This window comes from Grammomys surdaster, unplaced genomic scaffold (genome assembly GCF_004785775.1).
Source record: "Grammomys surdaster isolate TR1022 unplaced genomic scaffold, NIH_TR_1.0 211, whole genome shotgun sequence".
Lineage (NCBI taxonomy): Eukaryota > Metazoa > Chordata > Mammalia > Rodentia > Muridae > Grammomys > Grammomys surdaster.
In genome coordinates, this window is record NW_021604656.1 from 8,538,044 (window position 1) to 8,563,448 (window position 25,405).

The 25,405-nt window shown below is 43.2% G+C and overlaps 1 protein-coding gene across 2 annotated transcripts in view; it reads left to right on the plus strand.

Annotated features, from left to right (window-relative positions):
• Positions 1-25,405, plus strand: part of Naa35 (N(alpha)-acetyltransferase 35, NatC auxiliary subunit) — a 57,333-nt gene that overhangs the window by 20,261 nt on the left and 11,667 nt on the right. For both annotated transcript variants that reach the window (XM_028772099.1, XM_028772101.1), the window contains exons 7-14: positions 1,235-1,301; positions 1,377-1,420; positions 2,155-2,205; positions 2,771-2,854; positions 3,525-3,639; positions 6,751-6,929; positions 10,664-10,723; positions 14,352-14,458. In XM_028772099.1, the coding sequence (XP_028627932.1) occupies positions 1,235-1,301; positions 1,377-1,420; positions 2,155-2,205; positions 2,771-2,854; positions 3,525-3,639; positions 6,751-6,929; positions 10,664-10,723; positions 14,352-14,458 (707 nt within the window). The remainder of the gene's footprint in view (positions 1-1,234; positions 1,302-1,376; positions 1,421-2,154; positions 2,206-2,770; positions 2,855-3,524; positions 3,640-6,750; positions 6,930-10,663; positions 10,724-14,351; positions 14,459-25,405) is intronic.

A 25,405-nucleotide genomic window follows, 5' to 3' on the forward strand; every position in this document is an offset into this window, starting at 1 on the left:
TGCTTCTGTACTGTATGTGCTGTGTGTCATTGCTTCTGTACTGTATGTTCTGTACTGATGATGTGCTGTATGTCTGTGGACAGCGGCACATGCCTTTTATCCCAGAACTCAGCAGAGGCAAGCAGGTCACTAAGTTCTAAGCCAGCCAGGGCTACATAAGTGTGTTGTCCCTGCCTCCACCAGCAGCAGTCAAGACAAAGAGGGGGGGGGGGGGGAGGGAGAGAGAGAGAGAGAGAGAGAGAGAGAGAGAGAGAGAGAGAGAGAGAGTGTGAGAGTGTGAGTGAGTTAGATATGGGACAGTTGTGGCCAGTGGAGGGTTCATTTGGTCAACAGGGATGAGAGGTGGCGGTAACTTAACATAGAGAGAGCTGTGAAGTGGGTGAGAAGGGATTAGGCTAAACTTGGAAGTCAGACATGCGGCTTTTCTTATGCATGTGATGGAGAGGTGGAGGTCGGAGGCCCGCCTGGTAAATGTTAGACAAGTAGACATCAGAGGTTCTTTCTGGACATTTGTAAAGCTGGGGCAGTGGAGGTCCATGTAAAGGTAGAGAGAGGGTGTACTCTGAACCTGAAGGAGAAGCTGCCTCTGAAACTCTGCTTGAGGTTTTTAGAAGACCTGGTACATGCATCTCACACGACCCAGTTTTACAAAGCAGGAGCATGGTTTGGCTTTTTCTTTTCCTCCTGATGTAGAATTCTCTTCTTTCTCTGAGGTACACTAACTGACATGACTTCTATGCTCAGTGTTTTTACTGAGCATCTCAGAATTCTGCCGCGGGTATAATTATCTTTGTAACTGCCCGTCCCTTGGGCTTCTCTGTATGTTTTAGGAACGATAATGCAGGGGAAGCACTCTACCAGATAATGTTAAATTCATTCTTCAAACTGAGACAAATGCCTTAATTGTCTCCTCAATGAAATAATTAAACATTTTGTTGTGGGACCTAGAGATCCATGCCATTTTGTTGTGGTTGTTGTTTGCTTGTTTGTTTAACCATGGACTATGAAATGTACTTTGCTGTTTCTATGAGTAATGCTACTTGAGAATGCTTAACCTCTAGACCATGAAAAAGCAGCTAAAGGAAAGGACAGATAACAGCATTAGTATCGGGGTGTTAGCTGTATAATGGCAGTATTGAGACATGCTGGACAGCCTTCTGTTTCTTCTAAGTAGTGATCTGATAGGGGAATGTGTGGGGCTACTGAAGAGCATACTCCCTCCTGTTCTGTACAGGAAGATTTCCAGTCAATGACATACGGATTCAAAATGGCCAACAGTGTGACAGATCTTCGAGTTACAGGTATAAACTATTCACAACAGTAACTTGTAAGTTTTGCATTTTGATTTGTTATAAAACTTACTGTTATCATTCTAGGAATGCTAAAAGATGTGGAAGATGACATGCAAAGGAGAGTGAAGGTATGTCTCTCTTTTCTTTGGTTTAGGGTTTGTGTTGTGTTGTTTTTAAGAGCAGGTTTGTGTAGCTCTGGCAAGCCTGGAAGTGACTATATAGACCAGGCTGTGTTTTAACTTGTGTGAGCCTCTGGCCTTGCCTCCTTGATCCTGGGTTTACCGGCATGAACCAGCAGGCTCAGCCAGGCCAGTTTTTAATAAAATGACAGAGTTTTTAATGGTGATAGTGATTTTTTTCTTTTAGGGTTTTTTTTTTAAATTTTTTACCTTTATTTTATGTGCATTGATGTTTTGCCTGCATGTATGTCTGCGTGAGAGTGTCACATCTTAGAGTTACAGACAGTCGTGAGCTGCCATGTGGGTACTGGGATTTGAATCCCAGTTCTCTGGAAGAACAGTTAGTACCCTAACCACTAAGACATCTCTCCATCCCCAGTGGTAGTGATTCTTATTGTAAATTGGTTTAAAATGGGCAGTAGTATTATGAGTCAGATACTTTGCTTCTGTTATTTAATTGTTCTGCTTTTGTTGTTTTAATACCTATTCCTTTCATGATCTTTCTAATTTATATACAAATACATGCATAAAACATTCATGGAAAAAAGAAAAATACTGGACACTTTTTTGTCAGATTTTTTCCTTAACATAGGTTCTTGTATATGCCCAATAAAGTAACTTAGTTCTTTCTTTATTTCTCTGGGGCTGTATTTGTCTAAATTTACTTTATTTTTTAATTTTAGAGTACTCGAAGTCGACAAGGAGAAGAGAGAGACCCAGAAGTTGAACTAGAAGTAATTGCCCATCTTTTCTGTAGCTGATGTCAGAGAAGCCATCTCTCAGTGCCTTAGCTCTTTGAGCTGCATCGTAACTCATGGAAGCCCCTTGAGGTGTTTCTTTAGCAACTGGATGTTACAAAGGGACTTAATTCCACTTGTATTTTTATATGGAAAGTGGTAATACAGATCTTGAATATCTGATTTCAAAACTTAAGTGTTCCTGGGAGGCAGGAACTGGAAAAAAAAAATCACTTATAGATCTTGTTTCAAAACTTAGTAAACTTTAGACTTTTCCATATTATCAAAAGTTCCTGAACCTCTTAACTTTTATAACTGCTAAGTGTTTGTTTTTTGAGTTAATAGTATAAGTTCTGACCTTGGATTAAAGCCAGTCTGTTGTTCTAGAGTACAGTATAGCTTCTTCTCTGTTTCAAAGGAGTAGGCTTTGTTTACTGTGGCTTTGGTGGCTTGTTTTGTAAGGATTTTCAACACTTGAGTAGAGACCTGATTACTGTAGTGAGCTGCTTTGCAGGCGTCCTTTGCAGGCCTCGCCTCTTACCACACTCCCTTGTCTTCCCAGCACCAGCAGTGCTTGGCAGCATTCAGCAGAGTGAAGTTCACCCGAGTGCTGCTGACAGTGCTCATAGCCTTTACTAAGAAAGAGGTGAGAGAATTGCTGTAATGGCTCAGTTGTATGTAGATGGCATGTCCTCCTGTTCTCACGGCTCTCTGTACTTACACTACGGCCACAAGAATACTTCGGTGAGGCGTGATAGTAGCTTTACATTCTGTTCTGTAACACACTGAGGTGTCTTCCGGATACATAAAAATGGTTTCAAGTTACTCTTCTTTCCTGGATTCCCTCTACCCTATATTTGTGAATAACTGTAGATTATTGGAATTTTCCCCTTTTTATATTTGACTGTATGTCCAATTCTTGGGGGCAGGGGTTGGGTTTTTTTGTTTTGTTGTTTTGTTTTTTTTTTGAGACAGGGTTTCTCTGTGTAATAGCCATGGCTGGCCTGGACTTCATTTTGTAGACCAGGTTGGCCTCAAAACTCACAGATTTGCCTGCCTCTGCCTCCCAAGTACTGGGATTAAAGGCGTGTGTCACCACTCCTAGCTATTTTTTTTTTTTTTTGACACATCAAATAAGATAGAGGTTTGAGGAGGACCTTTGTCTCCTGTTAAGGATTTGAGTGTCCTGCAATGCTGCACCAAGTGAACAAGGTGTGAGGATCTGTGCATGCATTGGGCCTTAGTACTGTTGTAGGAGCTCTTGTACGTGTATCTCTCAGTGAAAGTGTGTACGTGTTCTGGTGTTTGTTTGCTAGACCAGTGCTGTTGCAGAGGCTCAGAAACTGATGGTCCAGGCGGCAGACCTTCTCTCTGCCATTCACACCTCATTGCACCACGGCATCCAGGCTCAGAATGGCACTACCAAAGGAGGTAATTCTCCAGCTTTGCTTACTTGTATTTTCTTATTTTCTGTCCAAAACATGTAATACAGTTAGCTCTGACTTTCATTTAAGTCAGTCTGCCTGGACTTCGGGATGTTTCCGCTGACTACGTAAGAGTGCTGTAGACTTGTTTGCAGATTTAGTCTGCTGAAAACAGGAGGCAGGTCACAGCCTTATCTTGTATCTCACTGTTGGACTCTGTGTGGACCCTGTCTTGTGTTTGTGCTATGAGGCCAGGGATGACTGTCGTTTATCATCTCCTTCCTTGACTTCCCTCCCTCCGTGAGGCAGGCTGCTGTTCCTGAGGTACTTTTCCACAGGAGCCTTTCTTGACACTACGCTGGAATTGTCCACGGGGTTCTGAATGCTCATAGGAACAGAGTGCTTGGCATGGTGGTGGCATTCATGTCCTTTACGTGAGATAGGCTTCAACGGGAGTGATCCATCTGCTGACTCAGCAGGTTAGAGGGACAGCAGTGCTAATTATCCCTCAAATTCAGGAGACAGTATTTGTAGTCTTAAATTATTGAGGCGAAAGCTATCCACAGCTCAGTTGTTTTGGTTTTTTGCATTTTTATTTATTTTTGAGGGGTGGAGGTTAATTTTTCTTTGGTTTGTGTGTTTTGAGTCAGGGTTTCTCTGTGTAGTCCTAGCTGTCCTGGAACTCACTTTGCAGACCACACTGGCCTCAAGCTCAGAGCTGTCTCTGCCTGCCTCCCTCTGTGGATCCCAGGATTAAGAGTGTGCACTACCACTGCCTGTCAGAATTATTTTTAAGCAGTTCAAATGTGTATGGCATAATAATATCTCTGAGTGAATTGTAATCGGGAACAAAGCCTTTCTGGTTTTCCACATAAATGGGCAAGACAGTAGATGTACTCAGCCGTGGACTGAGGAGTATACTCTCCTGCACGTGATGGGTTTGTAAACCAGGTCTCACAGAACTGAGGAACAGAGATAGCTCAAAAGTTAAGAGCACTGGCAGCTTTTTCAGAGGGGCTTCCCAACACTGGCATGGCAGCTCACGACTCCCTGTAACTCTAGTCTTTCTGGGAGCTGACACCCCACTTCTGGACAACAAGGGCAATGCACACACATAGCACATAACGCATATAAGCAGACAAAACACCGACACACATAAAACAGCATTCAAAGAGTGCCATCTGAGTTTCCTATTGCCTCTTAGGAAACCCTGAGCTTTGGCAGGACTCCCTTAGGACAGTATATTGTACAAAAAGGAGGGGAAACAAAACTTCTGGACAGATGAGAGATTAGAGAGAGGCTCAGAGGGTAAGAGTGCTGACGGCTCTTGCAGAGGATCTGGCTTTGATTCCCAGCACCTTGCGTGGTGGCTCACAACTGCCTGCACCTCCATGCCCGCTGACCTCTGTGGGCTCCTGAATGCATATGGCTCACATAAATTCATACAGGCACACATCCATACACATAAATAAAATAGGAAAAAAACTTTCTATGATAGTAAAAAGTCAGGGTGTATTTTCCATAGACTATTGAGGTGGCAGTGGGTAGGAGTAATTTCATGAAGGACAGTCATACATGATGTCGGAGTGAAGCAAGGGGGCAGGTTCATCAGTAGGCAGCAGGAATTAGAATCTTTAAGAGTTGTTAGCTGGAACTGGAGAGATGGCTCAGCAATTAAGAACACTGACTGCTCTTCCAGAGGTCTTGAGTTCAATTCCCACCAACCACATAGTGGCTTACCACCATCTGTGATGGGATCCTATGCCCTCTTCTGGTGTGCATGAAGATAGCTACAGTGTACTCACATACATTAAATAAATAAAATCTTTTTTTTTAAAAAAAAGAGTTGTTAACTGATGAAGTGAAAGGTAGATGAGGCACCAAAGTGAGACAGGAGCGCTGTCTTCAGAGTGGTCAGGTTAAGTTACTGTTTCCTGAGAGAGCATACTATCAGGAGGAAGGCTGGGACTGGAATGTGCCTTTGGGGATGGGTGTGGGTTGCCAAGTGCAGATGTCCACGGCACAGGTACAAGGTGAGAGGAAAGCTTGCGGGTAAGGGGTTCCATCCAAGAACCGGCAGCTATGTCAGACACATACAAGAATGATTCATCCAAGGAACTGCTGGGCGGGAGGAAAGCCCTGGCCTGGCGAGCATGTGCAAGGATGGAGGGAGATCTGAGATCTGAGAGCGGCACAGTGCTCCTTTGGTATTGCAGCCGGTCAACTGTGTTTCTAATTCTTCCAGTGCAACTGTGAAGCCTTAAGTTTTCTCTCACAGACATGTGAAACTGTAAGGTGTAGCTTGTTAACAAGCAGAGATTTGGATCGATTGCTTCTTCAGGGCTGTATCTATTTCAGTTTCCATGTTGGGAGAGAGCTGGAGTGGACACTAGTGTGACAGTGATAGTGTAACCGTGGTTCTACTCTGGGATCCTCTAGTTTCCCCTTGTGATCATCTCCATTAAGTACTTCAGATGAGTCACGTGGTGTAGTGTAAGGACTAGGGGGATTACTTCAAAACAGCGGAGTCTATACTGTGAAGTTGTGGGAGTGGACAGTGACCCAAGAGGCGATTGTCCCTGTCTGTCCTCGGGCTTTTGGTTTTCCTGTGCTCTCCAGAGCAGTTTTCCCCTCGGCTCTTTGTTCAGTGCAGGTGGTCAGAGCTGTGCTTGTCCTGACTCTTGCAGGAGGGCTCCGTGACACAGATCCTATGCTCTGTTGTAGTCCACAAAGTCCCCCACTGTTTAGGAGGGTCTCTGCACTTAGAACCGGTTAGCTAGTTGTTCCTTAGTGGCCATGCAGATAGCTCCAGGAGTTAGCGCTCCTCTCAGAGTGGAGATCTGACTCGTGTTACAGCCCGAGCCTTTGTTGAAGTCTCTGGCTCTAACCTCAGCCACCACCATGGAGCTAGGAAGTACACTTTGAAGTTACTGAATCTCATTAGAATGGATGCATAGATACATAAATTAGTTGTAAGTTATAAAATTTACCAGATTTTTGTGATTAGAATTTGGAAATGCCTTTAAAAATTGGGTTATATATATTTATATATTTAATAGTTTTCATTTTAAAATAAAAAAAAAAATGGAAATGTTACTTTCCTCTTTCTGTTCTTCAGACCATCCAATTATGATGGGTTTTGAGCCCCTTGTTAACCAGAGATTACTTCCACCCACCTTCCCTCGCTATGCAAAAATAATTAAAAGAGAAGAAATGGTCAACTATTTCTCAAGATTAATAGACAGAATAAAAACTGTCTGTGAAGTCGTGAACTTACCAAACTTACATTGTATCCTGGTGAGTATAAATGATATTGTGGAGCTTTGGTACAGTGATAGAATAGCCTGTCGTTCAAGGGACTGACCGGCGGCGGCACAGACAGACACTGGGGTGGTGTGTGCGTACACATAACACAGGTAACTGTCACGAGGATTTCATACATTCTTAGAAATTAAGAAGCTAAGCTACAATATTAGTAAATCACCCAAAGGTTAGGTATAGGTTTTGTTAACTGGATTCTGCCTTCAAAATAATTTTTGTAAGTGTGTGTGTGCGTGTGTGTGCGTGTGCGCGTGTGCACATAGAAAAGAGTCTTTTTAAACATTATAAGGATTATAGGGGCACTGACTCTAGGGCCTGGGACACGCGTGCCCTCTACCACAGCACACTACATTCCCTTCCCTTTAAATTTGTTTTATTTTGAAGTAGGCTGTCGTTAAGTTGCTCAGGCTGATGTCGAATGACTCTGTAGCTCAGGGAGGCCTTGAACGTGTGACTTCCTGTCCCAGCCTCCCAAATAGCTGAGACGTCTGCTTGTGCTGTCTGTAGATTTTAGTGTTCTTACATATGAATATGGGATCATGGTGCTTGGTAACCTGTTTATTGTTCTAAAGAAAGAAAACTTCTGTACTTTGTATCTCAGTAAATATGCATATCTCTATATTATTGAAGACATATCCTAACTATAAACCTATATGACATAATTTTTTTTTAGTTTATTTGTATCAAATTACATTTATGTCATTTTCAGTGTTTTACCTTTGTAAGCTTTACATGGGACTCTGTAGACCATGTACTTCCTTTACTGAGTGAAAACATCTGTATAATTGGAAGCCCTCATACTTTGTAACATGTAGGAAGAAGAACAGAGCCAAAACTCAGGGGTGAGGAGCACCAGGGAGACCAAAGCAGAAGCTTGGGTTATGGGCTAGCCTGGGCTGTGTAATGAGACCCTATCTCAAGGCAAAGCATAACAAACAGTACTAAATAAGAGGAAGGTTTGTTTTGAGAATAGTATTACACAGCAGTCGGCTCCCGTACATCCCTACAGTCTTGCTGTATGCAGAGGTCAGGTATTTTTTTCTCAGTACTTAGGCCTAGTGCTCCCAGTATTCCTAGGTTTTCATGTCTCTGTAGTTCTTTATTGCTCTTTTTCATACACATTAAAATCGTGGTTATCAGTTTAACTTTGATCCATCTGTTCTGTGTCCAGCGTAAGTCATCCCTAGAGAATGCTCATGCAGCAGAGCAGCCCCTTGGTTTCCTGTCCTCCTCCCCAGGTGCTCTGCTTGCCTCAGTAGAGGGAGCTGGGAGCAGGCCTGAGCTGTGGGACTGTGTGGAGGGAGGGAGCGCTTAGGAAGGAAGGAGGTAAATGCATGCCGGAAAGACTGCAGCCAGTGAGGTGACTGGAGGGGAAGTGTGGCCAAGGCCACATGGAGAGAGGGCTGGGGGGGTGGGGGGGAGTAACAGTCTATCTACTGGGAAACAGACCTGTCGTTGTTGAGGTGTGAGTAGAGTGCCAGGTGGTCAGGTGTGCTTACAGGTAAGGAGGATAAGCCAGATTGAAAGGTACACCTTAGGCTCAGTGAGAGACCGGATTTCAGAAAGTAAGGTGGAGAGCCTGCAAAGAGCAGCCCAGCACTCCTCTGGCTCTGATATGCATTCAAAGCTGTGTGTACACTCAGACACACCCATACAGACATGCATACACAGGAGTATATTTGTTATATTATTTTTAACTTGAAAAACTTGAAACATTTTAAATATTCAGTAGTGACTATCCACTCTGTGAGATGGGTAGAATAAATGTCAATCAGCCACTGAACAGTGTGATTCGTGAACGTCAGTGTTGTAAATAGTATTTAAGAAAATATCCTGGCACAGAGTTCTTTCCTGCCTTTGACTGTTTATGTTCCCAGAATGAAACACACACACAGCTTCATATTTTAACATGTCTTAAGCAGCACAATAGCTGGGCAACTGCCTGCCCTCCATGCTGTCAGAGTCTACTTCCCCAGCCAACCCACTCCATGTCAGTTCTATAATGTGTAAGGGAAGGGTCTACGTCTGCTGCGTACTCTCAATACACAGAAGGTAGACTGTGGTAGACTATCCACTGAAGGATGGAGATTATCCACACGGGGTCCTGGCTAGTTTTATGTCAACGTGAGCTAGAGGAAAGGAAGAAACCTCAGCTGAGAAAATGCCTACATGAGACCCAGCGGCAGGCCATTTTCTTAATTAGTGATGATGGGAGAAGATCCAGCCCACTGTGGGTGATGCCACCCATGGGCTGGTGGTCCTGAGTGCTATAAGAAAGCTCGCTGAGGAAGCCAAGGGCAGCTTGGCTGCATCAGCTCCTCTCCCCAAGCTCCTTTGCTGACTTTCTTCAGTGATGGATTCTGATGTGGAATCATAAGCCAAATAAACCCTTTCCTCCCCAAGTTGCTTTTGATCCAGTTTTATCGCAGCAATAGTGGCCTAAGACACATGGAGTATAAATAGCTGAGAAAAGCAAAGGGTTTGCTTAAAATTTAGAATGAAGAAGAGGACACAGCAAAGGAAAGACAGCAAGTGTAACTGAAGAGTAGAGACTTGTTTATTTTCTCCCAGAGCAGTTAACACTGTACACGAATGTGCAGTGCTACATTCTCGGCCTCATAACTAGAGGGAATAGCAGTCACAGGAGAAAAGAAAACATTGCTTAAGTAGACGGGACTTAGATGAATGCCCTCCCTCCCAGTCTCCTTCCCCCTCTCTGGGCTCTAGCCTCCCTTCCTCTCACGTGTTTAAAGCACATTTCATAAGATTGGTGTGTCAGAGTCCGGCAGTCACACAGCTTTGTTCTGATGGCTTGCACTGTGACAGGCTTCACAGTGAATGCCCTCTCTGTTATTGGTGAGTGCTGTGCTCAGGCATCACCTGGGAACACGCACCCCTTACTTTTTGTTCTCATGCCAGCCTACAGTATTGTAGGCATTCCCGTACCATAGAACTATCTATAACAATTTCAGAAACTAGAATTCATGCATATAAAAATTGGTAGGTTCAGAAAATAAGCTGAAAAATTAGCCAGTGTCTCAATCTCTAAGTGGTAACATTTTTGTATATTTTCTTGTCTTTTCCCTCTTATATGAACCCTTATTTCTCGTCTTCGTCTAATATAAATCCAGTTACCTAGTTACTAATTCACTCTCTCTCTTCCTTTCTTTTGTTCTTTTTAAGGTGTGTCTCCATTATTTATGTTATGTGCTTGTGCTTGTCTGTGTGGGTGTGTGCACATGAACTTACTGTCCTTGGAGGCTAGAGGTGTCAGATCCCTCTGGAACTGGAGGAAGAAGCAGTTGAGGTTGCCAGCTGCCTGATGTGGGCTCTGGGAACCATGGCTGGTTCTCAGCAGGAGCAGTGTCTCCTCTTAACTTCTGGACTTTCTCCCTCCAGTTCACATGCATACTGAACTTCTTTTAACTAAGAGCTCAAGTTCTGTCCTCAGTTGTTGATATTATTTTCTTGGAGTACAAATTTGAAGTGGTGTGCATATTATTTTGTTTGGTTCTTGAAAAAGTTTTATAGACTTTAAAGTTAACCTATTGGTATAGTTAGACATTTTCTATATAACTGACCTGTGATTCTTTATCTTATTTTAACTATAGTAGAATATTATTTCCAAAAATATATACTTTATATGCAAACATCTCTGGCTTTTGTTTAATCTATTAGTGATACTGCTTTTTCTCTTGTGTTTCTATTAGGATTTTTTCTGTGAATTTAGTGAACAGTCACCATGTGTTCTTTCAAGATCTCTGTTACAAGTAAGTTCCACTATTTTATTGATGAACAAAAGGTAGACACTTTTAAAGGTGTTGCAGAGTGATGCCTGTATTGGATTTTGTTTGTTTTAGCCTCAGTCAGATGTGAGAGCTGCACTACAGAGCTGGCCCTTCTCACAGAAGAGCTTAAACCACAGAACAAACCTCAGAAGCTCTGTAACAATTAAGATTGCACAAAATAACTATCTGACCATGTTTAAAATCAAATAGGATTCAAGAAGAGGAAGATGGGGGAGAAAGACTTTAAATATTGGGAAATTAAATAACATATTTAAGTAATTCCCAGGTCAGAGGTTTTTTTTTTTTTTCTTCAGGGAAATTGGAAACTCTTTAATTAAATGACCTTGCTGGGTACACGGCTCTGTGGCTAAAGCACGAACTACAGAAGCCTGACAGACAGAGCTTGTCTCCCTTGAGTCTACAGAATTGCTCAGTGGGTGTCCTGTCCTGCCTATGATTCCAGCCTTGGACGGTGGAAGCAGGGAGTCCCCAGAACAAACTGTGTGGTGTGAGGCTAGCCACATTGATGAGCTCTGGGCTTGATTAAGAGACCCTGCCTCAATGAATTAGGTGGAAGAATGAGTGATCCAGTGTGGTTCCTGCTATCATCAACCTTGGGCCTCCACTTGTATGCTGACATATGTGTATATGTGTGTATGCGTGTACCCATACACATGCAAACCATGCATCCATGTACACTCAAACAAGAAAATAGAAAAGGGGAATGCTTGTTATACAACTAAGTCAGTATTGAGTACTGTTTAATGTTGAAAAGCAGTGCTGGCCCAGGGAGTATGGCTCAGTTAGTAGAGTGCTTGCTGCACACACATGAGGACTAGACCTGAGTCCACAGAAGCCAAGCGAAACGCAGGGGTTGCTGGTCAGCTAGCAACAGCTGAGGTTGTCCTCCACCTGCATGTTCTTAGCTCCCACATGTGTACACAGAAACATACCCAAAACCAAGACAAACTATTAGTCATTTAAGCCTCCAACTTAAGAAATAAAAGGGCAAATTGAGCAGGAAAGGAAATAGCAAAGGTCAGAGCAGAAAGATATGAGCCAAACAGTAGAGAAAGCCAGTGTACCTGAAGGCTGGCTAGAAACAACAGGAAGATACGGATAATTATAAGAATAATATAAAAGTGTTGTGCAGAACTAGGAAAGGCCTTAGACAAAATGAACATACTGCTTTAAAGACAGTCTTCTGAAACTTAAGGCATAATGTGAACAACCTTGCATCTGTGAAATGCGTTGAATTACTAGTCAAAAACCTTCCAACAATGAAGAATCTAAGGCAGTTAGTTCAACATAGTCCATTTCAGAAACTAGAAAAGGCAGAACACTAATGATCTGAGCCCAATTTAAGTCAGTAACAAAGCCAAACTAAAATCAAACATGGGGAACTAGTAAACAGTGTCCCTTATAACAGAAAGCAAGCCATAGCAAACCGAAGGCAGTAGTATATAGAAGGATAGTTACATCATGACCAATGGGGTTAGTCCTGGGGAAGCTGGTGGGATTCAGCATTTGAAAGTTCATGTACTTTGCCATCTGATGGGATTCGTCATTAATTTATGATTTTAAAAACCAGAACTAGAAGTAAAAGTCTTAATAAAGGGCTGTACAGAAAATCCTGCAGGTAGCGGCTCACGTTCCACAGAGAGATCTGCATTCCTCCTGAGACGGGAAGGCAGTGAGGCTGGCACTCAGCTCTCTCATCCCTTCACCTCACTGTCACTGTGTGTCAGCCAGTGTTCTAGGGCTGCTGTATATGGATGAAGCGCTGTCTTAGGTAAAGACGGCAGACTTTCTATGTAGAATCCCAAGGAGTCTACAAAGAACTTGCTAGAAAGACTGGATAAATTAATAAATCTGTATAAAAAGTTATTTTCATATACCTATAGTAAACAGTGAGAGATCTGTATTTTTAAAATAGTGCGGTTGTGCCAGTGGGATGGCTCAGTGGGTGAAGACATTTGTCGTGCACACATAGACACCCATGCCATGCCCAGGACCACACAGCTGTCCTCTGACTTGGGTCATGTGTGTTTCCTCTCCTGCTCCCAACTGAAAGAATTATTTTCTTTACTTTACAACCCAATTGATGCCACTCCTTGCCCCACCCTGGACCCCCCTCCTAGTCTCACCCTCTAAAATCCCATTACCCCCTCCTCTTCTCCTCAGAGAAGGGGAAGACCCCTTTTTGGGTACCACCCCACCCTGGAACACCCAGGCACAGTAGGCCTAAGTGCATCCTCTCCCACTGAGGCTGAACCAGGTAGTCCAGTTAGGGGCAGGGGTTCCAGTGGCAGGCCACAGAGTCAGAGACAACCTCCATTTGATAGCAGGCCCACTTGAAGACTAAGCTGTGCGTCTGCAACAAATGTGTAGGGTCCTAGGTCCAGCCCTGCATGCTTTTTGATTGGTGGTTCAATTTCTGTGAGCCCCCATAGGCCCAGGTTAGTCGACTCTGTAGGTCTGTGGTGTCTGCGTGATCCCTCCAGCTAGCTTACTTCCATTCCCTACTCGTCCACAAGATACCTCGAGCAATGCCTGATACTTGGGTATGGGTCTCTCTGTGTCTGTTTCTATATGCTGCTGGATGAAGCAAGTACTGTGTAATAACATAAAAAATGAAAAACCTAGGCATGCATGCACGCGCGCACACACACACACATATACATATGTGTGTGTGTGCGTGTGTGTGTGTATGAACCCTTGTTTAGGATCTGTCTGCTGAAAATGCAAAATAGTGATGGAAAACGCCAGAAACATTCCAGATAGTTGGAGTTTATTTTTTAACTGAAAGAATTGCTGTTTTTAAGTTGCTATGTTTCCCCAAATTGATCTGTAAATTAATAGTAATATCATTGAGAATGACAGTTGAGCTCGGGTAGCAGTCAGGAATCTGAACTGTATGAGGAGCTCAAGGAGCAAAACCAGTCTTGAAGGGGACAGCGAATGAGGAGAGGTCGAGGGCTATCCCACCGCACTGCGGTGCTGGCAAGTGATGGATGAGTCGCTGCAGCCAGTGAGTCCGCTCGGATATAGGCTTCCAACATAAAAGCTTTAACTGAGAGACAGATGTCACCAAATAACTGAGTAGTATTATGGGATGTGTTTAGCAGAGGTCTGTTGTGATCCCACTATTTCAGCACAACATTATCCTTCTTGACTTGGGGAATTTACACTTTTATGTGCGATTTAGTCTGTATCAAACTGCACTCTGAGTAAAGATGAATGCGGGCTGGAGAGATGGCTCAGGGTTGAAGTGCTGGCTGCTCTCCCAGCAGACCTGAGTTAGACTCCCAGCATCCACATAGCAACTCTCGGCCATCTGAAACTCCCAGTCCAGAAGATGTGACTCCTTGTTCTGACCTTCATAGACATTTAAGCATGAGTGTGGTGCGCAGACATGCATTCAGAAACAGAACATAAAAAGTAAAAGAAGTAAGGATTTACAAACTGACTTATAAAATAAAGTATCTCCCTGTTTTTGCATTTAAGTCCTTTATAGTCTGTAGTATTTATAGGTAGCATGTGTGTCAGTGGTGATGGCTGCATATGGCAGTCATCGGGATGCACTAATATGTCTAATTCTTGTTTTAAGACCACTTTCCTCGTGGATAACAAAAAAGTCTTTGGAACTCATCTCATGCAAGACATGGTGAAAGACGCCCTTCGGTCCTTCGTCAGTCCTCCGGTGCTCTCCCCCAAGTAAGTGTTCCCAGACATGTTAGGTGTGTGTCCTGTGAATGTCCAGCTACTCTGTATCACTTATAGATGAAGACCTCTTAGGACCAGTCTCCATATAAATGTGTCAGTTTTCTTCAGATCACTCTCCTTGTCATAGAAGCTGGGTGAGGGCATGCAGCCACCATCTGAACTGTTTTTTTGAAAGATGACTAGGGCTTTTTTTTTTTTTCCCAACAGAGAGGAAAGCACTGAGGCTTTTTCATTCAGAAAACCCAGCATTTGTAAAAGCATAACAATATGAAATATATTTTCATACATGAAATATTAACTAGTACTCTAGTACTTCCAACTTTTTTTACCATGATTTGTTGAATAAATCAAACACACGACACATAAAAGTCTGGTTGTTTTCTGTGTCTGGGTTTCTGGGAAATCGATCTTGAGATCAGTATTCATGTAAATGTACTTAGAGATGTTGCCAGGAAAAGCCAGCAGTGTCGAAGGCCAGCAGCACATGAAAAAGAAGCAGCTTGCGGGTGCTGTGTACTCCACTGCATGCTTGTTCAGTCCTAGAGGAAGCTCTACAGACAGTGGAGGTCACAACCTCAGGAACCTGAGAGTTTGTCCCGGGAGACTGTAGGTACAGCTGTCACCCCCCTCATGTCCATTGTACAAGCAGTGGTCTTCGTGACTGCCTAGAAGGCCTGGTGTGCTCTACTTTGACCCTTACCTGTTCCTGCACCAATAGCTTCTTCATCTTACTGCTCCTGCTGTCCCATCCACCTCAGGCAGGCTGGCTTTCTCTGTTTTGGAAGTGTGCTGGTTCTTTCCCCTGCTGGTCTTTACAAGGGGTGAAGGATGTTCTACAACCACTCCTTTGTCTGTGCAGTGTCTCCCTCATGAGGACCGCCTTGGGCACCTCGCTCCAGTTAAAGCCTGCCTTCAGTCTTGTTTCAGTCAGAGTTTCCTGCTTTGTTATTTTGCTGCTCTCTCACACAAGCCTCACAAACACAATGTTAGGTGCTACAACTGAGGCTGGGCATGTAGTAAACACCCAATGTTAGGTGCTACAACTGAAGCTGGCATGTAGTAAACACCCAGTAAGTGTTTGTTGAATGAGTGAGAAGTGAAGGGCAGGGTAGATGGTGTAGGGTGACACTCGTGCATCTTGAACGTTCAAATACGGTTTGTGCTGAGTGGGGAGCTACTCAGGTTTTTAAAAGGGAAGTGGAATATTGAGTGTCTCGTTTAAAAGGAGGAAACCGGTGATGAGAACGAGCGGGTGATTTGTGTATACAGATAGAGCGAGCTCGGCACATGGAGGGCGGGGCGGGGTGGGGTGGGGCAGGGGGGAGAGGAAGAGAGAGCGTGTGTGTGTGTGTGTGTGTGTGTGTGTGTGTGTGTGTGAGTGTGAGTGAGAGAGAGAGAGAGAGAGAGAGAGAGAGAGAGAGAGAGAGAGAATAAGAAGGTCAAGAAAACTCTGTGGAGTCAGTTGTCTTCAGCGTTTATAAGAAGTGGTTTGTTATTTGTTTTTATGTATGTGTGCCTTGTGGCTTTGTGGGTCTATTTGCACCGTATGCATGTAGTTGTTCTCAGAGACCAGAGGAGCCAGAAGCGGGGGTTACAGGCAGTTGTGAGCTGTGTGATGTGGGTACCAGGAATGGAACCCAAATCCTATGCAAAAGTAGCACGTGTAATCACGGATTTGTCACTCCAGTCTGTCTTCAACATTTTTATGTTTAGGATTGAGCTCAAGCTTGCAGTCTTACACAGAAATCATCTTCACCCATTGAGCCATCTCAGTCCTAATTTGCCTTTTTAAAAAATGCATTTAAGTAAGAGGAATACAGAAGAATGGAAAAGATACCAAAAAACTATCTGGTATCAATTGCAGTTACATTTCTGATGGTAATGTGTAAAGATAAGCATGTGTGCCTGTGTCTGTAAAGATAAGCATGTGTGCCTATTCCTGTATTCATCTGGCAGCTTTTATCATGAACTTTTTTTTTCAGTTATACATTTTATTCTCTAATAGATACAATACTAAAACACAAATTTAAAAAAAAAGTTTATTGAAACAAAACTGTACAAAAAGCCAGTATACTACAGAGTATTACAGAATAGTCTACTGTCCAAAAGGAACTAATCCAAAATAGGAGATACAATGAAACAGGACTCATTGAACTATTTAATCAGTACAGTAGAGAGCTTCTTTCTTTGACCATTTACATCGAGAAACAAGGGCTTTTTGCTACAGTCATCACACATTGTTAGAATCTGAGTCCTCCTGCGAAGGGGCAGTATCACTCCCTAGAGTAGGCTCCACCAAGGGCCAGGAGGGGGCTGGGGCCAGCGATGAGTACCCAAGCTTCTCTTGGCCTCTGGTGGGTTGGTTCTGGAAACTCTAACTCTCTCCTGTTAGCACCAGCAAAGTGCATTCTGAGATGCTCCAAGTAAAGAGTTGGTGACAGCTCTGCTAGGGGAGGCATCTGGTAACCCTGTCTGAAAAGGCAGGAGCCTGGGAGACATGGCCGAGTGGTAGCCAGGCGCTGGGAACTACACCAAGCAGAGCCACCTGGGCAACGGAAAGAAGTCTCCCCTTGCTCCCTGGGTCTGTGAGTATCTAATGATCTTGTCTGGGAAATTGGTTTCTAAAAAGGGAGTTTGCTTCCCAGAGACAAGTCAGAATGCCATACCATGCCTGGCCTTGGGGGTGCAAGTGTTTCCCCCTGCCTATTAGGTGGCCATACAGCTGCCTGAGCACCAGTGTTATTAGCACAGCCTAAGAGGAAGGATACTGCAGCTTTCCAAACAGTGTCATACACAGAGAAGACAAGGACAGGCATCTGATGTTAACAAGAATAAGTAACAAAGAAACGGGATCAAACCAGACCTCTTCCCACACCGCCCTATACTACACCCTCCTTCTGCTGCTTAGCGTTTTCCACACTTAAAGCAGCATCCAGTTTGCACTAGGAGTCTGGTGATTACGGGGAAAGATGGGTCAAGAGGTTATGGGAGTGGGCGGTATACATTCCAGTGTGTGTGGCATGTAAGGAAGATTCCATGTGGACAGAGCTTGCCATGATGACCCCTTGAGGTAGACTGAACACCTGACAGCAGACTCAGACACAGGTGTGATTCACCCTCAGGGACACATGGCACACAAGATGGGGACCGAGACCAGAGGAGACACCAAAGGGAAACACAGGGGCTAAGACACAACAATCAAGGCCAGGAGGGCACCCTGCTCCCTCCCCAACTCATCTGGCAGGATCTACACAGCCATTAGGCTGATTACCTGCAGGCAACCTCAAGACATCTGGTCCCTGGTGTCTAGTCAAAACATGGAAGCCTGCTTTCCACTTCCCAGCTGGCCATGCCAGCTTGTTCTCATTCCCACAGTGAACTACACACGCTGCACCTCAAAGAATGTTCAAGTTCAGTCAGGACCCAGCATCCTGGCCCCCCTGGTGCTCTGACTCAAAGCTGTCGTCCCTCAGTTTGTATCCGGTTGACATTCCTCAATTACACAGGGCCAGAGAGGTGCTTGGTAGGTAGACCATGGATGCTGCGTCTAGAGGGTGACACATTCCTCAGGGGCAGCATGGTTTTACATATCATGAACTTTTAAAGTATCTCTTTGTGGGTGCTTTTTTAGACTCTTTAAATTAAAAGAAAGATAAAAGCCTCGTTTTAAATTTTTGTTACATATTACATATGGCCTTGATCCCAGTATGGGGAAGGCTAAGGCAGGAAGATAGTAAGTTTAGATCCAGCCTGTGACACTTAGCAAGTTTGAGGTTAACCTGAGCTATCATACTGAGTCTATATCAAAAGACCAAAGAAACAAAACAATTTATGTGTGTGTATGTAAGCACACATATTATATGTAACAGTATAGTTATATGTGTATACTGTATAATTATAATATACAATATATAATATATATAATATACATTTATATATACATCTATGTGTGTATAGTGTGTGTGTGTATAGTGTGTGTGTGTGTGTGTGTTCTGTCTTTATGCACACCAGAAGAAGACATGAGATTCCATTACAGATGGCTGTAAACTCATGGTCACTTAAGTGCTCTTATCATCGGTTGAACCATCTCTCCAGCTAACTTGTTGTTGTTGTTGTTGTTGTTGTTGTTACTCTTTGTACCAAATTACTTGATGTATCAACCTTTTTAAATGGCTGTCACATACTTCATAACAGGACAGTGTTCCAAGGGACAGAGCTAGAGCTGCTAGAGGAAAAGGCTTGTGGGGTGTTGTGGTTGTGTTTGTGTATGTGGTACACACATGCCTGCAGCTGTGTGAGCCTGTGTGCATGTGTCTGTAGAGATGAGGAGAGCATCGCACAGCCATCCTTTGTTGCTCTCCGCTCCAGCCTGTGAGACAGTCTCTCAGGGAGCCTGGCACTCTTGCTTTCGTCTAGGCTAGTGGTCAGCATGTCTCAGAGAGTCTCCTGTCTTTACTCCTCCAGACTTCTCCCAACACTGGGAGCATGGGACAGTGGGAACGTGGGTAGCCGTGTCTGACTTTCTATGTGGGTACTGTGGATCAGAACTCAGTCCTCATGTTTGCCAGCCAGCTCTCTGCTTACTGAGTCATCTCTCCGGCCCCTGGTTTAGTTTAAGAGCTAGATTGAATTCTAAAAAAACTATAAAATCTCCACTTCATCCATTATTGATGTAGGAAGAATTACAAGCTTGCACTGGGACATTAGGACCAGCAGGAGTTGTTGAGCCCCCCTTGACAAGTGATGATCTCACATTAACTCCAGAGGGTGTTTATTGGCCAAAATAGTTTTCTTCTGGATTGCTCATTCATATCCTTTGTTCCCTAACCTCTATCAAAGTGGTTTTCCTCCATATTTAAACACTGTAGATGATAGAAAGTTAATGTTGTAGTGCACATGCAGGTACTTTTTCCTTAGACTGTTTTTCCACATTAAAACTGCCTTTGGTAGGAGGCAGCTTGTCTTTTTGCTTTTCTTTCTGATGGTAAACAAATCTGCCAGTCCATCGATTTTCTCTCCTGTCCGCTAAGTCTTCCTTCTACACGTTCCTAAAGATGAAGCATTCTCATCTTTAGGCTGTTAAATCCTGTCTCTGACGAGTGTGGCAGAATTCTGTATTCGTCCTTTCCCTCGTCGGCTCCTGTGTGTTTCCTGCTGACGCCCTCATCTCTGCTCTCTTCCCTCTTAAGAGATGACTTCAACTTCTGTTTCCAAGGATCTGTGTTGATGATCTGGGCTCAGAAAACTGAGCAGGGACTTTAGTAGTAACTTCCTTGTTGAAATGTTTTAGAATAAGACTTTTTTCATTGTCGCCTTTCATAGAGATCTCTTGGAAACATTTACTTTAGAAATGAGATACTGTAGGTAGACATAGTTTTGTTTTACATTCAGTATTTTGTATTGCTTTCTAAAAATAGTATAAGATTAAAAATGTTCAAAGGTTGTCTTTTTAAGTATTTCAGTTTTAAGTAAATACTGAACAATTATTTGTCACTTGTTTATGATTTTGCCAAATTATGATCAGATCTTGTTTGTAAAGTCTACTGTTTAGTTTTATTTATTGTATGGTCAAGTGTGTAACTGATTTTCATATCTGTAACATACATAAGAAAAATCCTGTTCTTAGAATTCAGTTGGTGTCTGTCTGCTCAGTTGAATTGGGTTATTTTGTTTCTCTCTCCCTAGATGTGCCTGATTCCAAACTGTATGTGACTACATAGTCATAGATGTGTGTGTATGTATGTAATACTTTTGAGTGAGATTCATGTACCAAAGTATCTTTATTAAATCCTATTGTGTGTTAATCATGTCTGCTCTGTGTCGCTGCCCTGATGAACAGCGGTAAACTCAGACAGCGCGCTATACCGTGCTGTGTTTAATGCTTTATGCACTACTGTTTGATGCTAAATATTTTCATTGTTCGAATCTCTGTGTGTAAAATGTTAAACGTGAAAACTGAGAGTAGAAAGATCAAATCCACAATTGTTAAAACAGGCCTTATTTTAGAAAGCTGCACCCAGTACTGGCCATCTGGCTGTCTCACCCTAAGTCAGGATTTAGAGAGTAGCCCCAGACATTGAGGAAGACATGTTTTTGTTTTGTTTTGCTTTGCTTTGCTTTGCTTTGCTTTGCTTTGCTTTGCTTTGCTTTGCTTTGCTTTGCTTTGCCTTTTCAAGATAGGGTTTCTCTGTGTAGATCTGGCTGTCCTGGAACTCACTTTGTAGACGAGGCTGGCCTTGAACTCATAGAGATTCCCCTACCTCTACTTGTGACCACTGAGACTAAAAGTGTGTGACATGGTTTCATGTGTTTCAGGTGTAGAGGCTTTCCAAATGCAGGGTTTGGTGGCCAAAATAGGTGGAGTTCCCGGAGCAGAACATAAGCATAATGAGTTAGTCATAATGATTTCCTAAAACAGAGACACGGTTGCCATTCCTGATCTGGGGACCGCTTGTAATGAAGGTAGTAGGCGGGGCAGGTCCTTGAGAAACAGGTGTGATCACAAACAGGAATGAGCATAGTGTATCTTTACTGTAAGCCTAAGATGGAGGCAGGCTGCTTCTTCAACAAACCTATCTTTTTTTATATCTTTTTAGAAATGTGCTTTTATGCTTTGCTCAGCTGTGTGTTCATAAGTTTTTATTGAGGCATGGTAGTTTTACTAATTCCTCTTACCGTTTATTTTCTTTATCCTCCTACTTTTCCTAAGTTGATAGTGCTTATTAATTTCCCCTTTTCTTTTCTAATTCGGAAGCTCTAATACACTCTACGTGAGTATGCTGCTGTTGAGGACAAAATGTTTGTATCTTGTGTCTCTTCAAGAATCCTGTACTGGCACTTCTAACCCTGTATGTGATGCTACTTAGGAGAATGGGGCCTTTGAGAAGTAGTCACCAGGCTGTCAGTCTGTCATGTGAAGAAAGGCACAGGAAGTTAGCCCTCCGCTGTCTCCTTCATTTTGGAGGTAATGATGTTTGGCAGTTACTTAAGTGGTTGAGATGACCCCTGCACAGATAGTTTCCTAATGGACCAAACCACTGAGAGGGTCTTAGGCTTGGGCCTTGTCAATGTGAATCACACTGCATAAATATGTTGGAAGCAGCAGGGGTTTTGCTTGTTTGTTTTCATGTATGTTAGTACACTGTCAAACACACCAGAAGAGGGCATCAGATCCCATTACAGATGGTTGTGAGCTACCATGTGGTTGTTGAAAATTCAACTCAGGACCTCTGGAAGCAGTCAGTGCTCTTAAATGCTGAGCCATCTTTCCAGCTGCCCTCAGTTTTTTTTTTGGATAAAGCTGCTAAGACCACTATTGGGAGAGAAGAATTACTTTTCACCAGATACTATTGACACAACTGGATACTCGCCCACAAAAGAATAAATTTCTTTTTTTTAATGGAAGCAGCAGTTCTTATGCTGTTTGTTTTAAAAGTAATAAAAGAAGATAATAGCTTGTGTTTACCTTGGTCAAACCTATTGATTGGTACCCTTTTGAATTTAAAACTGTACTTTAAAAATATTTTTATTTAATTTAAAAGTAATACTAAATCCATTACATATTAACATGAATAACATGGAAACTACATATTTCTGAGGTAGAATATTAAGAAAAATATCTTTATTTTGGCAAATCTAAAATTTTCTTACTAGAAAATGGCTGTTTGCTTCTGTGTATGTGCGTGGGGGGGGGTAGGGGAGGGGGAATATATAAGTGGCAAAGGGCAAATAAAGTCTTAGGGTTTTGTTTTTTGAGACGGGCTCACTATGTAGCTTTGGCTGTCCTGGAACTCACCATGGAGATGAGTCTGCACTCAAACTCCCTCTGCGTCTGGATTGCTGAGACCAGATGTGGTTGCCACCTAGCTGGTTCTTTTATTTTTATGTCCCCACCCCCAGTAAGTGGCATCTGCTCTGAGAACCACTGCTGTTGTCTTGGGTCCTCCTGCCCTCCTCCTCTGCTCAGCCTGCAGCTTAGCCCACTCTTTTAGAGCTGTATATACATTCACCACTTTCATTTATTTTTCGTATTTGAATTTTAATATTTGTTCAAAGGTAACCTATATAAACCTTTCTTATCTGTGTTTTGTAGTTTTCAGTTTCATATAGCCTAGGCTGTGCTTGAATTCTCAATCCTTCTGCCACTACCTTCAGTGCTGAGAGTACAGTCGTATGCAGACAAGCATAACAGATAGATGCAAAACTTAAAAATTTTGAAAGTTCACACTTTCAACATTCTGTGATTATTTTGCTATTCTACAATTGGATGTCTGTCTTTAATTTTTTTTTTGACTATTAAAATTGGCGCTATGTAGGTACTTTCAATATATTTCTGTGCATATAAGCTATATATACTTATAGTAATAATTCTGGATCATAAAGCTACATGCATCTTCAACTTTTTTTGTCAAATTGCTCTCCAAAGTGATTGAAGTGATTTGATGCTACTTAACTCTGCAAATATCCAGGTATTGGTGGCACACACCTTTAATCCCAGCTCTCAGAGGTAGAGGCAGAGGATCCCTGAATTAAAGGCCAGCCTGGTCTACAGAGTGAGTTCCAGGATAGCCAGGGTTACACAGAGAAACCCTCTCTTGAAAAATAAAATAAGTAATAAACAGTATAAGTAGTGCTAATTTTCCCATAGTCTAGCCTTGGTGTGTGAGGCTTTTCTAGTAGTCTGACACACATGACAGACCTTGTAAAGGATGTCAATCAGTGGCATGTCTAGCATGTGCAGAACCCTCTGTTCAGTTCCTAGCATGCTTTTCTCTAAAGTGCTTCAGTCTTTTCATTTGCGTTTTAAACCTGCCTTATCACCTAAACTGTCCACTGCTGCTCTTACTACTTACCACGTAGATAACTCAGCGTTCTATAACTTTACGTTTGTGTATTTGCCTGCTTACTCAGATTTGCTTGCACCCCGAAGATCAGTACACTTCTTTTGCAGTCTCTGCAGACGTCTGCAGAGTAGGAGTGCACACAACAGTGAATGCTGCTTTAGTACAAGTCCCCAGCTTCTCAAGCTGTGGGTCGTGACTCCCTGTAGTCCTATAACTGATTGTGGTTGTCACAAAACATTGGATAGCAGGACAAGATTATACGCTACTAATAGACCCCAGCTACTGTGGCTAGAGACCTGCAGGAAACTGACCCCGTGTCCTCTGGGAACATTGCGTTTCATTTATTGCCCATGGTGTTAAAAAGTTTCTTGGGGTTTAGGGCATGAGCCCTATGCCACAGCATGCAAGAGGAGGTCCAAGAACAATTTGCAGGATTTGTCACCACCCCCACCCTCCGTGGATTCTGAGGATTGAATTTAGGTTTGCCCTCTGAGCCACCTGAAAGGCTAGTTTTCTCAAATGGTCATAGTGCATGATAAGAATCAGCTGTAGGGCCAAGTTCATAGTGTGGCAACCTATGGCTGCAGGCTCTGCTGCTGCTGTCAGCTGTCACACTGTCAAAGGAGAACTGACACCAGCTGCAGGGAGGCAATAGTAATGTTATGGGTTTGTTATGTGTGTCTGTGATGGCAAGTCAGTATGTAGACCAGGCTGTCCTTGAACTTACAGAGCTCCTCCTGCCTCTGCCTTTCAAATTCTGGGATTGCAGGTACACATACACTACCGTGTCTTGTCATGGTAAACCTGGTGTCTCACATACACAAGGCCCTGGGTTCTATCTCACCACATGGTGTTTTAATATTCATATTCTCTCCCCCCCCCCTTTGTAAGTGATTCGAAATTTTCCTCTGGCTCCCAAGGGTTTCTTTTGAAGACTGCAGGAGTTTTAGCAGACTTAGTCACACGATTTTTAGCCAGTCTTATCTAGAGCTCACCCTTAAGTCTGTGAACTGTATCGTTTTCCATAGTATTGCTTGTTTAACTATTGTTTTACTTTTCTCCTTTTACATTATCTTCACTAGGGTTCTGTTGCTCTGATAAACACTATGACTAAAGTAACTTGTGGAGTGAAGAATTTATTTCCGCTAGCAACTCTCAGATCACATTCCATCACTTAAGGGAAACCGGGGCAGAACAAGGCAGGAGCTGGTGCAGAGGATGTGGAGCATACTGCTCACTGCCTTGCTCCCCCTGGCTTGCCGAGCCTGCTTTCTTATAGCACACAGGACCAGCCCAGGGTAGCTCCACCCACAGTGAGCTGGAAAAGGCCTACACAGGCCAACCTGGTGGGGGGCTTTCCCCAAGCAAAGTTTCATCTTTCAAAATGACTCAAGCTTGTGTCAAGTTTGCATAAACCAGCAGCACATATAGCTGATGCCCTAGGTGTTCGGATCACCTGTGGATAGTCTCTGTGACATGCAGATCACATCAGCTTCTGCTGTTGTCAAGTCTGCAGGGCTCTCCTAGAGGTTGTCTGTCAGCATCTTTGTTTCAGCTACTTAGATTTCAGCTTGAAGATCATTTAAAGACTAGAGAGGTTTTTCATTCTAATTTTATTGTTTGTCAATTAAAGACAGTGTCTTCTAGCTTCTTTTTCCTCTCTTTCTCCTTTCCTATCTCCCCTCTCCTCTCTCCACTCCCCCCTCTCCCTCTTTCCCCTCTTTTCCCCTCTCTTCTTCCCCCTTCTGTCTCTGTCTCGCTCTCACTCTCGCTCTCGCTCTCACTCTCGCTCTCTCCCTTGCCTTGTTCCTGGTGCTGAGCTTGCTCCTCCTGGCTACCTGTCATTCTCTGTTGTGTGGTCAGGGTTCTGCTTCTCTCTGGCTTGTGGGATTGCTCATCTCAAAGTCCCATCAAGGCACCAGGAGAAAGTCTCTACTCCTCCTTCGTCACCTCAGATCTCACATCACTGATCTCTTTGTGATTTCCCTTTAAAGTCCTGATGTCTTTTAGCCTCTGTACCTACTCTAGAACTAGGTGGCAGGTCCTTAAAGACTGCGAAGAAGGGGCAGTTAGGTAAGGAGAGAGGACAGCACTA